At 28.4% G+C, this 16,547-nt stretch overlaps 1 protein-coding gene and 1 long non-coding RNA gene across 2 annotated transcripts; both read left to right on the top strand.

Moving 5' to 3' along the window:
* On the top strand, positions 1,203–3,509 carry LOC104700139. Its single transcript, XR_753518.2, has 8 exons — positions 1,203–1,431; positions 1,525–1,579; positions 1,665–1,720; positions 1,879–1,995; positions 2,083–2,181; positions 2,392–2,509; positions 2,585–2,675; positions 3,158–3,509. It is a non-coding gene; the product is annotated as an uncharacterized LOC104700139 (long non-coding RNA).
* On the top strand, positions 6,520–8,293 carry LOC104700137 (exopolygalacturonase-like). The gene is made up of 2 exons (XM_010415605.2): positions 6,520–7,238; positions 7,597–8,293. The coding sequence occupies exons 1-2, from the start codon at positions 6,577–6,579 to the stop codon at positions 8,084–8,086; spliced, it is 1,152 nt and encodes a 383-aa protein (XP_010413907.1). The 5' UTR covers positions 6,520–6,576; the 3' UTR covers positions 8,087–8,293.

Genomic DNA, 16,547 nt, shown 5'->3' with positions numbered 1-16,547 from the left:
CCCCTTCAACCGTACAGCTTACATTTGCTCTTTAATTTATTGGTTTTTACTTCCTTGGGTAGGGTTTAGTTTCATCGGTTGGGTTGCAACTTGCAAGGCAGCTGACGATGACCCAAGAGCCAATCAACAATCTCCGTAAACGATAGCCGTATCGCCATATCAAACGACCAACATTGCGTCGTCATCTAACTTCTCCACCCATGATCACGTTGTTTTAACACCGAAAGGTATCAACGTATTGTTCACAATTCTAGCTACCTTTTATCTAACAACCATCAAAGATGAGAAACACAAGCACGGTGGATATAGAATTTGCTTCTGTAGGAATTAGGAAATATAATGAAAGTGCCGCCAATGATGGCAGAATGGCACAGCAATGAATACGAAATGATAAAAATCAACCTGCACCTAACAGAGGAGATTAAGGCTCTCTTTCTATACTCAGTTGAATTAGTTTTTGATAATTTTTTTTTTACACTAAATTTTTTGATCAAACTATATTATTGAACATGTAATGTTGGGATTTGTAGTTTTGCTATGTGTGTGACGAGAATCTCTAACACAATCTCGTTACGACTTAGGAGGGTCACTGAAAATGACAATGGAGAGATTTACTTTGAACAACGACAAACAAAAGCGTAACTGAGCGTTAACATGCATTGTGCTTGTCTAGTGGTTGTGACTTAAAACTTGGCGTTCGTAACTTCTTCGCATCTAGTTGCCATTTGTCAACTTAGATATTGGTTCTTACATATAATTTAGACGTCATTTTTTTAAGTAGATAAGGGATTATTTTATCTTAAACATCTATCAAATTTCTAATTAATTATTTTAAACAATATCTTAACAATTTTTTTTTTCAATTTTATCTTTGTTTTTATCTGATAAAATTTGTGTTGGCAAGAGAATCTGTACAAACACACTAGAAAAGTTAATAAGAAAAAGTTAAATTGTCTTGGTCAACTTACAATTACTGTATGTCCAAATCTTATCCCTATATTAGTAAAAAAAAAGTACAACTTCTCGTTAGCCGAAAATGTCATTGTAACTTACACTAAAATACATAGTCATTAAAGGTAGAATAGTCCTTTAACAGGAATTGGGTCGGGTTTAAATTATTAAATACCCGGAAATTTCCAATCGGATACTTAGTATAGAATCTTAAAACACGTTTGCTAAATTTCCTAAACGGGTTCAAAAGTTTATTTCATCGGGTCAAAGAAACACGAGTGTATTTGTTATCGGATCTTAATAACACATGAAACCCTAGATAAATCGATAATAAAATATACATGTCAGCCTCTTTCGAATCAATGATAACCTAGAGGTCTCCTCTTAGATCAAGCAGAGGAGGCGGCAGTGAAGAATCTTTTATCATGTTTTCATTCGATTAAGATCAACTCGAGTGATGAAACCAATCTGCATCCAAATGTAAATTTGACTACATATGCTAGGTTTTTTTTTTTTTTTTCTTTGATTCATAGCTATCGATATGATTCTGGGTTTTTTTTTTTGTTTCCTTAGTGGAGCTGTGTTTGATTCCGGTGGATGGTAAGATATTACGGCATTTGTAGCTCAGGTATTGCTTTGTGATTCTTATCGTTTTGAATTTTCTAATTCTTTGATTCCTTATTGGATTCTGAGTAATTCCTTTTTTTTTTTAGGATAGAGTGAGAACGACGAGAATAACCTTGATTTCTTATAATTCGATTTCGTGTTGGTAAATTCAGCATCTGTCGTTAAGTTATTAATGCTTTTGTTATCAATTTTATAGATCTGATGGTAAATTTTTGTGTAGGTCTCCTTTGATATGTAAAATTGTTTCTGGTTTTTGAGTTTGAAATTCTTAGTTTAACTCATGAATGTCTTTGCTTATAGTGTTTTAGAGTGATTAAGGTTCATAAGTTTCTGTTGGAGAGCTCCACCACGATGACTATGGTGTGTTGTTGGCGATGATGCTCATGGTGGAAAATTAAATTGGAGAAGCTTAACAAGGTTTATAATTCAAAGCAGATTTATCTCAAATGATTTAGTGTCATATGATCTGAAAATTGTTTTTTTTTTTTTTACTTTGTAAATTAGGATTCAAGAGGTTTCAGATGGTTCTGCATACGCACAAAAGAGATGACCTTTAAGTGATTCATTGGAAAGCCTCTTGGAAGGGGCACGTCTTTCTCGCGGGTCAGTATGCCTTTGATTCAATTAGTCTCTTTTGTAGAATTTTATATTTTTCTCGCGGGTCAGTATCACTAATCTCTAGAATTTTATATTTTTGTTGATTATTTGAACTTACTTCTAGAAAATCTCTTTAAGATCCTTCACTGTTTTTGTCTACCAATCTCACACATATACAAAAATATAACCCTGATAAATCAAATTGTTGCTTTAAAGGTTCTTTTCGAGAGCCAGCTTCAACAATCATAAGTCGAACATCTTCTCAGGAGAGAAGTAGAGATAAAGTCTCTCATCTTCAACATAAAGAATCTACATTGGTTATCTCTACGATCAAGTAAGTTCAATTTCGTTGACTAATAAAATATGTATAAGCTCTTGGCCATAACACACTTCCTTTGTTTTGTTGCAGAACATAGTTTATTTGATACTTTAGTATGCTTCTAAAGTGATAAGAACTTAAGAAATGCAGATATATCAACGAGAGACGACGACTTGCAACCGTGAGTTCTTCTTTTGACTTTTTGACGTCTCAAATTAGTTTGTTGTATAAAAATTGATGTTAATCGTGCATGTATGTTGCATCGTTAGAAAAGGGCTGCCATCTATAATCTATTGCCATGGCAAGCACGTTATTAAATATATAAAGCCAGAAAAATGGTTAATGCTCATGTGATAAGCCACGGAATGATTCTAATTTTGTGTTTAATGGTTCATGTTTGTATGTAAACATGTTTGTTGGGTGTGACAGCTTAGTTTCAGATATGGTCACAATGCTTGCTCTACTGCAATTTTTGTATGTTATTTCATAGTGCTCAATAAAAGGTATAAGTGTATCTGCTTAAATAATTTGTAGAGCAATCTGATCTTTATGATCTTTGGTTTTTGTCTGTGAAGATTATAAAATTGGTGGTGGTAGATTAGCTAAGAAATTTAAAATCTTCATGTGAGAATAAAGTAGTATATTTTGGATTCTCTTATGCAGGTATAGTTGTATTAATGTGACTTCACATTTTGGGTTCGGTGGTTCCATTCCACAAAGATGCATCACTATTGAACTGCAAAATATCCAAAATATGGAGAAGGAATAAACATGGAGAAGATTTGAGAAAGTTTCAGTACAACACTACAGTAGAAGAGAAGCATATAATAAGTAGAGAATAAGTGAAGGTGATGAGACAGATATGTGTACCTTTCGTTTATATAAATTTTGGTAATACTGTACCAAGCCCACATAGTTTACTTAGATTTAATATATTTAGTCCATTACGTATATACATACTTATATTAACCAAAAATATATATTTCATGTATTTATATTGATCATTTTAAAAACATACTATTAGAATAGATGATGTTTTAGAAATTTATTTTGTATCACAAAAATTGATTTTTTGTATTTTTTATTAATTAATGCTCTTAAACAGTAGATTTCAAGATTTATTAATTGAGAATTTAAAATTTTGATTAAAAAAAAATTGATTAAGTACTATTGGTTGATAGTTATTAAAAATATGTTATTATAAACAAAAATACATTTATGATTTAACATTAATTGTTTACTTAGATTTAATATATTTAGTCCATTACGTATATACATACTTATATTAACCAAAAATATATATTTCATGTATTTATATTGATCATTTTAAAAACATACTATTAGAATAGATGATGTTTTAGAAATTTATTTTGTATCACAAAAATTGATTTTTTGTATTTTTTATTAATTAATGCTCTTAAACAGTAGATTTCAAGATTTATTAATTGAGAATTTAAAATTTTGATTAAAAAAAAATTGATTAAGTACTATTGGTTGATAGTTATTAAAAATATGTTATTATAAACAAAAATACATTTATGATTTAACATTAATTGTTTACTTAGATTTAATATATTTAGTCCATTACGTATATACATACTTATATTAACCAAAAATATATATTTCATGTATTTATATTGATCATTTTAAAAACATACTATTAGAATAGATGATGTTTTAGAAATTTATTTTGTATCACAAAAATTGATTTTTTGTATTTTTTATTAATTAATGCTCTTAAACAGTAGATTTCAAGATTTATTAATTGAGAATTTAAAATTTTGATTAAAAAAAAATTGATTAAGTACTATTGGTTGATAGTTATTAAAAATATGTTATTATAAACAAAAATACATTTATGATTTAACATTAATTGTTTACTTAGATTTAATATATTTAGTCCATTACGTATATACATACTTATATTAACCAAAAATATATATTTCATGTATTTATATTGATCATTTTAAAAACATACTATTAGAATAGATGATGTTTTAGAAATTTATTTTGTATCACAAAAATTGATTTTTTGTATTTTTTATTAATTAATGCTCTTAAACAGTAGATTTCAAGATTTATTAATTGAGAATTTAAAATTTTGATTAAAAAAAAATTGATTAAGTACTATTGGTTGATAGTTATTAAAAATATGTTATTATAAACAAAAATACATTTATGATTTAACATTAATTGTTTACTTAGATTTAATATATTTAGTCCATTACGTATATACATACTTATATTAACCAAAAATATATATTTCATGTATTTATATTGATCATTTTAAAAACATACTATTAGAATAGATGATGTTTTAGAAATTTATTTTGTATCACAAAAATTGATTTTTTGTATTTTTTATTAATTAATGCTCTTAAACAGTAGATTTCAAGATTTATTAATTGAGAATTTAAAATTTTGATTAAAAAAAAATTGATTAAGTACTATTGGTTGATAGTTATTAAAAATATGTTATTATAAACAAAAATACATTTATGATTTAACATTAATTGTTTACTTAGATTTAATATATTTAGTCCATTACGTATATACATACTTATATTAACCAAAAATATATATTTCATGTATTTATATTGATCATTTTAAAAACATACTATTAGAATAGATGATGTTTTAGAAATTTATTTTGTATCACAAAAATTGATTTTTTTGTATTTTTTATTAATTAATGCTCTTAAATGGTAGATTTCAAGATTTATTAATTGAGAATTTAAAATTTTGATAAAAAAAAAATTGATTAAGTATGTTATTATAAACAAAAATACATTTATGACTTAACATTAATTATTTTCTTAATCTACGTGAAATTTTTTTAAAAATCATCTTTTTCTAATACACAAGAGTATCTTAAACTTAATTACTTGCACAATATTTACATGTATTTACTTTTTATACATTAATACCATTTACTCATTATTTTTATTCTTTTTAATCCAAATTTATGATATTTCGTCGACGTAAGTACTTGCGGCTGTGCCAACCACAAATACGTGTGTTCGTTTGGTTGTCGCAGATACCTGCATCATGACACTGCGATCTGCATTCAATATTTTTCAACGTTATTTTGATTCAGTGGTCAAAAACGTAAACGTAGTCGCAGCCGCTTTTTTCAACCAAACGAACAAGCCAAAGTTAATACTTCTTATGTTTTTTATATCTTTTATTGTGTTAAAACTCAATATATTATCATTTGCTTGCTTATTTTTTTTTCTTCCCCTACTTTATACAAATTTATTAAAAATATATGATTCACCATAATTGATTGTACTAAAATATAATATATTTCAATTTGTTATGAACTATATATATATCTGTAAATATTCTCGCGCGCTGTAGCACGGATGCGATCCTAGTTACATTCCTCAAATCGTATCTATTTTTTTAGTAAAGAAAATAGATTAACTCAGGAAATTGACATTTTTAGTTCTATGCATATATTTTTTTGTCCCAACTCAATTTAGATTAGATAAAAAGATATAATCCCATCTTCTTTTTATTGGGACACACACTATAAATACTCTCTTATCTTATTCTGTCATATTGAATTTTTGATAATACATACACATATAAAGTATATATTTCTTTTCTATGTAAAATCCAACACATAATTAAATAAATCATTAAAATACCACGTGTAATTGTAGACTATGATGTAATGTGGCAAAATGTCATAATATAAATTATAGAAGTAATATTCATCATTGATTCAAGCCGAAATGAAAATTAAGTAGTAGATGAAAAAAAGAATCCTACATTTATTTCTCTACTTATTCAACTAAAATAATGAAAAATAATCTTATTCCATCTTAATAGGATCCTTGCATATTCTTTTTAATAAAGTACTTTCCATGTGGATTAATTAGAGAAAAGATTGTGTTTCCCATTTTTGTTGAATAAATAAATACATATATTCATATCTTTGTAACCCTATGTATAAATAAGAAGCCTAATCGCTTTCTCTTCCCTTCATCCCACAAAAAAAGCCAAAGAAGAGAGAAATGGCGTCTAGGTTTCTGATTCTTTGTGCGTTGCCTCTCTTCTTCGTCCTCGCCGCTTCTATGACGCAATATCCCAGTCAAGAAAAAGTATTTGACGTCAGAAACTACGGTGCTTACAGCGACGGCAAAAGAGACAATGGTATGGCGTTTACAAAGGCGTGGAACGACGCTTGCCAGTGGAGTAGCGGAAGATCAACGGTCTATATTGCTCCCGGAGTATTCTATCTCCGTCAAGTAACGTTCGCTGGTCCTTGCAAAAACTCTATTACTTTTATGGTCAAAGGAACTTTATTAGCTCCTCGGAATCCTAGCCTCATCAACCAGGATGAATGGATACTTTTCGAGTACGTCGATAGCCTCACCGTCACTGGCGGCGGGTTACTTGACGGCCAAGGGTCTTATTCTTGGCCACTCAATGATTGTAACAAAAACAGTAATTGTCGTTCACTAGCTATGAACATTGGGTTTGCCTTCGTTAGATCCTCCAGGATCGACGGCCTAAGATCTATCAACAGCAAAATGGGACATTTCAACATATACGGTGTCAATGATTTCAACATTTCAGGCGTTACCATCACTGCTCCCGGAGATAGCCCTAACACGGACGGAATCAAGATCGGGAGATCTAGCAATATGCATATCCACAACGTCACTATTGGAACCGGTGACGATTGTATCGCAATCCTTGACGGAACCACCAATTTGGATATCTCTCATGTCAGGTAACTGAAACTCTAACTCATGAATCTCAACTAGCTGAAACATTTTTACATTGAAATTAACGAAAAAAACATAGATGAAGATTTTGATTTTGATTTTTTTTTTAAAGATTTTTATTTTAAAACTAGTTTATTTTTGTCCCTATTTATTTAGTGAACCATTTTTTTCCTTGAACTTTTGTTATTTGTTACTTTGTTAGTCTAACAACTTTGAATGAGCTGGCCCCCTTATTTATTTTACAGTAATTTGTAAAAATTGAGAATAGTATATATATTTCTTTTGCAAAAAAAAAATTAATTAATTAAAGTGAAGCCATATGCAACCTTAGCTTAATCAATCTAAGCCTCATAATATAAACAGGTGCGGACCAGGGCACGGGATTAGTGTGGGGAGCCTCGGGAGATACAAAGATGAGAAAAACGTGCAGGGCTTAACCGTCAGAGACTCGGTTTTCATCGGCACAACCGACGGTTTACGCATCAAAACATGGGCTAAGTCGATCTCGGAGATCTCGGTTTCGAATTTCTTGTACGAGAATATCCTAATGATCAATGTTGGAAACCCTATCATCATTGATCAGCAGTATTGTCCAAACGGACAATGCGACAGTTCTGGAAAGTATGCGTCTCATGTTCAGATCAAAGATGTGAAGTACAACAAAATTTGGGGAACTTCGACGAGCAAAGAGGCTTTGAAGATGCAATGTAGTAAAACGTTTCCTTGTCAAGACGTTGAGCTCTCAGACATCAACTTGAAGTACGTTGGACCCGACGGTATAGTCACGGCTTTGTGTCAAAACGTTGGTGGTTCCATTCGTGGCAAGATTGTGCCGGGAAATTGCCAGATTTGATCATTTATTCGAACATTGGTTATTGGATTTTCAGATTTTTTTTTCATTTTTTTTCCAGGACTATTAGGTTTTGTTTCGATGCAATACTGGAAGCTACTAAAAACCTAATTAAACATCCAAATAAATTTTGGGATGTGAATGGTTTGCTACGGTATATAAACGCATCCTTTGTGGAAAAGATAAAAAAGACTTGGTCCTAATTTAGATCTCGACCGACCTTTTAATTCATCCCTACTTATTCGTAATATGTACTTTCCGTTTTAAGAAAAACACATCTTGTAAATTCACCAATTATTTATAAAAAAAATTATTTTTATTATTTTTATTTTATTATGGTGGATTTCACGAGATATTATTAAACTCTTATAAATCAACAGATATTAAATTTTGGAATCTCCATCTATATTAACATTTTTGCAGTAGTTTTGGTTAAGAAGGCTTGGAGTTAAGATATATTTACATCTCATGCCATTGTAATTAAAACATTTTTTAAAAAAAAATTGAAATAAGCAATAATCGGGTATGGAAATAAATATTTTCCTAAAATATCTAAACAAAATTAATTTCTGTTTTCATTTTTTAATCACAAGTTTTAAATCTATATATTATTGGATATGGAATTTTAAAATAGTAAGATAGATTACTAAATTGATAAGCAAATGAAATTTCTTGATAATAAAGGTATATAGTTAATTATGGAAAAATACTTAGGTTCACCCCTAGGGGTGAACCTTTGTATTCACCTCATCTCCTCTCAACCAATCAGAATGTTCTATCTAATATTTCATTTAAAAAATAAATCAAAATTAAATTAAAAATCAAAACAAATGAAGGAAACAAATTCTATATACTTTATTTAAGGAAAATTAAATATTGGTTTGGTTTAGATTTTACAATTAAACGAGTTTATATATCGGTTTGGGTTTATAAATAAGAATTAGGGTTTAGATTTTACAATTAAAACGAAACTATATGTCAGTTTGGGTTTAAAAATGAGGTGGTTAGGGTTTAGATTTTACAATTAGAACAAAATAATATGTCGGTTTGCGTTTACAAATGAGGTGGTTAGGGTTTAGATTTTACAATTAGAACGAAATTATATGTCGGTTTGGGTTTACAAATGAGATGGTTAAAGTTTAGATTTTACAATTAATACGAAACTATATGTCGGATTGAATTTACAAATGAGATGGTTAGGGTTTAGATTTTACAATTAGAATGAAATTATATGTCTGTTAGAGTTTATAAATAAAATGGTTAGGGTTCAAATTTTATAATTAGAATTAAATTATATATCGGTTTGGGTTTATAAAAGAATGTTTTAAGTTTTTAATTTTATAATAATGTATACAGATTTTATTTCCTTATTTTAGAAAGGGGTGAATGAAGAGATTCACTTAGGGGTGAACCCAAGTATTTATACTATTAATTGGGAAGCACACTTAGGGATAAAATAAAAACAAAAAACCATGTATGACATACAATGCCCCTACGACATAAAAAAGCAAAGAACAAGGAAAAAAATATTCGAGAGTACAAAGGTAATCTTTTTGAGTAGAAACACGCTGACCCAAAGTGTTTGGACATAAGCTTATTCGGATCTTAGATATTGTATATGCATGTCCAAACATGTAAGTTCTCGCAAACCTGTGAGTAAAATTAAATTCAAACAGATTATTTGCAAATACCAATCTTAATATTCATTAGTCATATAAACTCCAACAAATCAGGGATTCTAAACAAAACTGTTTCAGACAACTTACCATTCACCACAAACGTCACCATAGTAAATAATTGCCATATCTGTTCGTCAATTATTCAGCAAAAAACACAGCGAATCCAAACAGCTTTGTTTTAATTATATACCATAACAATTATGTTGCCATAATCATCACCATAGTAAATTATTTCCATATCGTAATTTAATCTGCTAAAATTATGCGACTGAAAACAATATTGATTTCAAAAACTTACCATAATATCAATCATGTTAAACAAAAACAGTTACGATATTAATGCAATCAACAATCATCCTCTACCATATCTCTTCAAACAAATAAGAAAATGAAAACATTCACTGAAAAATCTAGAATTGATTTTCCGAATATTCTACAATTACCACAATCGCAACAACTCAACTAAAACTTCTATATAAACAAGAGAATACGGCATACACTTAAAAACACATGAAACGTAGAAAAATAGATCAGAAATTCACCTTACTAGAAGAGATGGCTTCCAATGATGGTTTCACTCATGTCTCCGAACTTAAGGCCTTCAAAACAACATGGAAAATAAGAGTCAACATTGTGCATATGTAGAAGCAGTATACCACATACACTATAGAGACTCTAGAGATGATTTTGGCTCATACCGCAGTAAGTTTATTATTTTTACAAAAACTTTTAAAATATTTTATATATGTTCCAATGATCTTGGAAGGTTTTCTAAATATATAATTTCATTATTTCTCATTATTAGGGTACCCTCATTCATGCTATTGTTAAGAAGCAGCACTTGAACAAGTTTCAACGGTGTATTGTCTTTGGTGAGTGGCGAATAATAGAGAACTTTCAACTTACAAGAGCCTCCTGAAAGTTTCAGGATAGGTACGTATAATGTATTGTTTGTTTAAATTATATATAGCTTAATATTTCTAATATTAGTATTGAATATTTTTTAATATTTTCTAATGCAGATGTTGTTGGCCAAGTGCTTTCTATTGGTGACATGAAAACGTCAGAGTTCAGTGACAAACCGAAAAAGAGATTAGAGGTTGAGCTGCGAGACACAAGATAGTGATTATAGATTTTCTCTCTTGAGAAAGAGCTAAAAACATAATAAAGACAAAATATTTTCAATGCAGTGACCAGCATCTGTCATGTACTTTGTGTGGAAAGTTTGATGACAATAATTGGACAGCATGTCATGATGCAAATGAAGCAATGATCATTACAAGATTTTGATTGTTGATAAAGACGGAAACCATCGTAAGGAAACTATGAATGTTGTTTTCAAAGAAGTGTTTCAGAATTTGAAATAACTCTTAGAAATCATTCATCAAGGTAAGAATATTTCTTTAGTGTTTTCTGTATTTTAACATTTTTAAGGTTTAAATTTCTACGTATTTTTAAATATATAACCTATACCACTTCTGATATTCGAAAAGGATATTACAATGGATGAAAAGACTGTCGAAGATGGTGTAGAGGAGTATGGTTTTTGTTACAGAGAAACGTTTTTGTGAAGGAATTTCGTTGTATGTATTATCTCAAGGATAAATGATTTATCTTTATTGTCAAGATTATTTTGTAATAAGTTAATGTGGTTTTTTCTGTTTGAAGTATACCTACTGTATCTATCGTAAGTTTATTTCAAAAAAAAAAAAATCCATACAATTAAAAACTTTTGTTTTCTATAAATAAATATTTGATTCCTTTGTTAGATTTTTAAAAATATCAAATATAAACTATTTTCTTTAATTATTCTTTGTCAGTCATATATAATCACAAAACAGAGACAAGATTAAAAAGCAACACATTGAGGTGAATATGAAGCATGAAAAACTTACAAGTAACAAATGATGATGTATTCTTTATTCCACATCCAGTTTGTTAGTGTACTCATCTTAATGTAAAAACAGAATTAGCCTAAAAAAACAAATTCGTATTAGAGTTTAGTATACTTTAAAACCCGTAATTATTTAAACTTAAAATAGATTTCGTTACTTATCTTGGATATCGTAGTCCTCAACTGTTTCATATCCTGAAAAGGTCAATAAAACCCAGAATTAAAAAGAAGAACTGACAAGTATACAATGTAGTTTTATAAAATTTTGATAAAAAGAATATGAAGCAAACTTATTTCTAAAGGATCAACAAGTCTCATACCGGATTTACATTGGACAAATTCCACGTCAAGGCTATATTCAAACGAAATGCATCAATTAGATTACAAATCAAATAATAAATTAAGTTGTTGGTTTAATTAGAGAAATAGATCCAACTATTAACTTACTAGTTCAATCGATTTCCAGTAACATCAAAAAGCAGTTATTGTAGTGGTGGATCTGAGTTTGTCCTAGGGAAATCGGTTGACCTGTTTGATGAATTAACAACAATTCTGTTTAGAATGCTACTTTTTTGGAAAAAAATAAGATATTAAAATCTTCAAAACCAACAAAAACCAGGTTTAAAACAATCTGTAAGAATACATATCTCACATCGAAAATCCATTAAAACGATAGACAAAAAGTATGTGAGAAGGCAAATAACAAATTCAATTATTAAACGAAATTGAAACAACAATTCCAACTGTTAACTTACCTGTTCAGACAATCAGTACTCTAACTACGAAAAAGATATTGAAGAAGTATCTGGATTTCAGAAAAAAAGAGAATAATGATTTAGATTCAGCTGTAATCGTATATGCTTCGTTGAGAATAAGAGTCGAAGAGGAGTGGAGAAAAAGACCCAATTTTGTATGTCCTTTCGTTCTCTTCTTTTTTTTTCTTTTCACAAAACACCTAATAACATTTCATGGGTGTTACGGCCCAGTTAAAGTGAAATCATACATGCTCATTAACATGTTGTGGGTATTATTTACAAAATGACCCAATAGGCCAATACTAACACTAATTCCATTATTTTATAAAAATTACAACTAAACTTGAAAAAACTTATGATAAATAATAATCATACAATCACAAAAATCTAAAATTAAACAAGAAATAGTTTGAGAAGAAAAAAATTCAAAATAAACCCCGCACGTTTTGGTTAAAATTAAAATAAACCCTGCAGGAATTTTTCTAGCATAAGTTCAAAATAAAAATTAAATACATAATATGTTATATAACAATTAAAATTTTTAAACTAGATGAATCATATATAAATTAACAAGAAGAAAAAAGTCAATTAATTTTGTAATATTTATATTATAGCATATGATATATAAATATATTATATTTGTGTTTGTGTTACTCCATACGGGATGTCGAAAAATTCCTGTTTTTGCCTAAATGTCATTTCTAATCAGAAATAAAAAGTACCTCATGCAACAGGAATTTAGGAAAGAATGTATGACACAATTGGATGGGACATGACGAAACGGAAAAGGAATTACATCCACCCTTAAATATTTGGATTTGTCTAAAACAGGATTTAGAAAATCGAACGAGATAGTTTGATGATAGAGCTTTAATCGAGTTTCCGGATTGGATTCGGATTCGCCTCAAAGATTATCGGGTGAATCATATCAATTTGCTGGAATCGATTTTTGTTTTGGACACACCTCTTTGTGTTTGTCGTTTCATCTTTTTTCTTTGTTTTTTTTTCCAGTACATATAATTGTTAATGAATATTGGACCCAATAATGATCCAACTTTTTACAACAAACGAACCATCTCCAAAATAAATTTGGACATCAATATTAATGACCTATTACGTTTGCTATAACATTTTAACATATAGACTTACATAATCTTTAATTTTATTATAAATTAACAGTATAAAAGTTTCTAAATATTTAAAAAAATGTCCTCGCACGTACGTGCGGGTCGATCACTAGTTGTTCTTAATTATGGCACTTACAATCATACATGTTAGCATATTCCAAAATAATTTTCTAAATCCTATAAAACATATTGGAAATGATTATTTCTTTAAGATATTTCCAATTTCTAACCAAGATTTTTGGAAATCACTCATAGAAAAATCCGTACCATTTTCTTAAACTACTATAAATACTTCTCATAAGCAAACCAGTTCTTCTACGACAACGTTAAACGCCAACGAAAAATTGATTTATGTGCTACTTATTATGTCTTTTTTACTTTTCCTGTTTTCATATTTTGTCCTCTCTAATATCGTTTTTTTTCTTTTCTATATTAGGGTGTTAGGACTTAGGATCCATGATTATGTCAATATGTTTTATGGATTGTCAAATTCGTGAGTACAGTTATTGATTTACATTATACTTTGATATAACATCCTCATTTATTGTATTTTTATGTTTTTGTAATCACTATTCCATATACTTCATAGGCTTTTCTAAAGATTAATAGTTAAAGAACAAAAATTGTCTTATGGTACAACACGGAGTAAATCCTAGAATGCAAACCTTTGATGATCCTTTGATGATTTACATGTTGACAATATCAAAAGATACTCAATTCTACGTCAATAATAAATTATTATGGACGGGGTCAAATGGCGAGTCGATATGGGTAATCATCATTTCATTTGTTTGGTTTATTAATATAAGAATATTACATATATAATTAAATTGATTAAATTATGATCATGTAAAAAAAAATATCTCGCGGACGGGTCAAATGGTGAGCCAATACGGTTAATCATCAGTTCATTTGTTTGGTTTAAAAATATGAGAATATTACATATATAATATTAAATTGATCAAATAACGATTATGTAAAAAAAACTATCTCATAGTATACTAAAATATACTAAAATTAACCACTAAAATATATTTACAAAAACTTAAACAATAAATATATACAACGTTTTTTTAAACTAGGACTCAGACCCCGCGATGTCGCGGGGAAGTACTTTAGAAAAAAAATAAATAAAATTTAAAATCATACATTATGAAATCATTTGAATTTAATAAAATAGTTTGAATACATAAACATTAAACATAAACTGTTACTAAAACACAACCATCAAAATGAAAGCATATAACAAAAATCATGTAGAATAGACGCAACTTTGCAAAAAAATATTATTTAAAGTATTATAAATATAAGGTTTTTTATGAAGAATTATGGTAAAGCTACAATTAAAAAAATCATGATGACAAAGTGATCCTAACTGAGAATATTGAACTAATGGTTGTAATGAGTAAATATAATTTTCTATTAAATAATTATAATTAAAAACAAAATAATATAAATTTTAAATATTAAAATAGTTTTTAACAAAAAGTTACGATAAATAGACGCAAAGCAACAATAAATTCTATATTAAGTTTTATTAAATTTCTATATTGCTATAATTACTTCTAAAATCTGAGTTAAATTATAGAATAACATTGAATATTAGATATTAATATTCAAATTATTTAGATTAAACATAAAACAGAAAATTTGTTTCAACGCACAATGATTTGTTAGTTATTGATGAAAAGACAAATATATAGAAAGTTCAAAATACATGACTATTTAAATAGACACACCTATTAGACCGAAAAGTTTTGATGAAAAAATATGAATAAAATATAATGAAAAGACACAATTCTAAAATGAACATATACAACTGTTTGAGTTTAATAAAAGGAATAAAAACAATTTTCTTACAAAAAAATACTAAGCAAAGTCGCAACTGCTGTTAGTATTTACTCAGATTGTTATTCTTATTTTTAAATATTAAACTATTTTTTAACACAAAGTTACGGTAAAAATAGTGGCAACTATAAATTCTATATTAAGTTGTATTAAATTTCTCTACTGCTATAATCATTTCTAAAATTTTAGTTAGATTATAGAAAAACGTTGAATATTAGATATTAATATTTAATTATTTAGATTCAACATAAAATGAAAAATTTGTTTCAACGAATTTGTTAGTTACTGATGAAGAAACAAATATAAAGAGAGTTCTAAAGACATGACTATTTAAATAGATATACCTATTAGACCGAAAAATTGTGATGAAAAGATATAAATAAAATATAGTGAAAAGACACAACTTTACAATGAACAGATACAATCGTTTGAATTAAAAAAAAATTATGAAAAAGTGCTACGAAAATCGCAAATGTTGTGTCTACACTTGATTTCACCTAATAACCCATAAAAACTGCTTTTAAATAGAAGACATCTTTATTACCATATTAAGAAGTCAAATTAAAAAACTCACTATATAATCCATCTAACTCTTGAAAAAAAAACTCTAGTTATTTTCATAAATTTTATATATTTAAAATTAACTAAAAGTTGTAAATTAGATTCGTCATTCCAAAAATCTTTTGTTAAATCAAGAATTAAAGAAATATTTTTAGCTTTAAAAAAATGAATGCCGAGAATAATTTAGAAAGGTGTAAATACTGTTGATTAGGCCTGGACAAAATACCCGACCCGAAATATCCTTATTGGAACCGAACCGAAAATCCCCGGTTCGGATCGGGTATGGATCTTTCCCAATATATTAGTTGGATCTTAATTGTAAATACTCTTGGGTATCGGGTATTACCCGATCCGAACCGATACCCAATTAGTACCCATGTATATCTGAACCTATGTTGTTTATCATTTTTCACATATGTAATCCTTATGTGTGTTTATCAGTTGAGGTTGCATTCACAATGATTACACTTTTAGTTGATATTGCTAGAATCATAATCGGATATAAGGTAATTTCATGGCCTTTTGTTGCATGTTACTTGTTAGTACACTATACACCTAGTAACAATCTGATCTGCTTTTAAAACAGGAAAACAATGAAGA

This window comes from Camelina sativa, chromosome 7 (assembly GCF_000633955.1).
Source record: "Camelina sativa cultivar DH55 chromosome 7, Cs, whole genome shotgun sequence".
NCBI classification, from domain to species: domain Eukaryota; kingdom Viridiplantae; phylum Streptophyta; class Magnoliopsida; order Brassicales; family Brassicaceae; genus Camelina; species Camelina sativa.
Note: the sequence above shows the minus strand (reverse complement) of the source record. Positions and strands in the feature narration are given on the sequence as shown.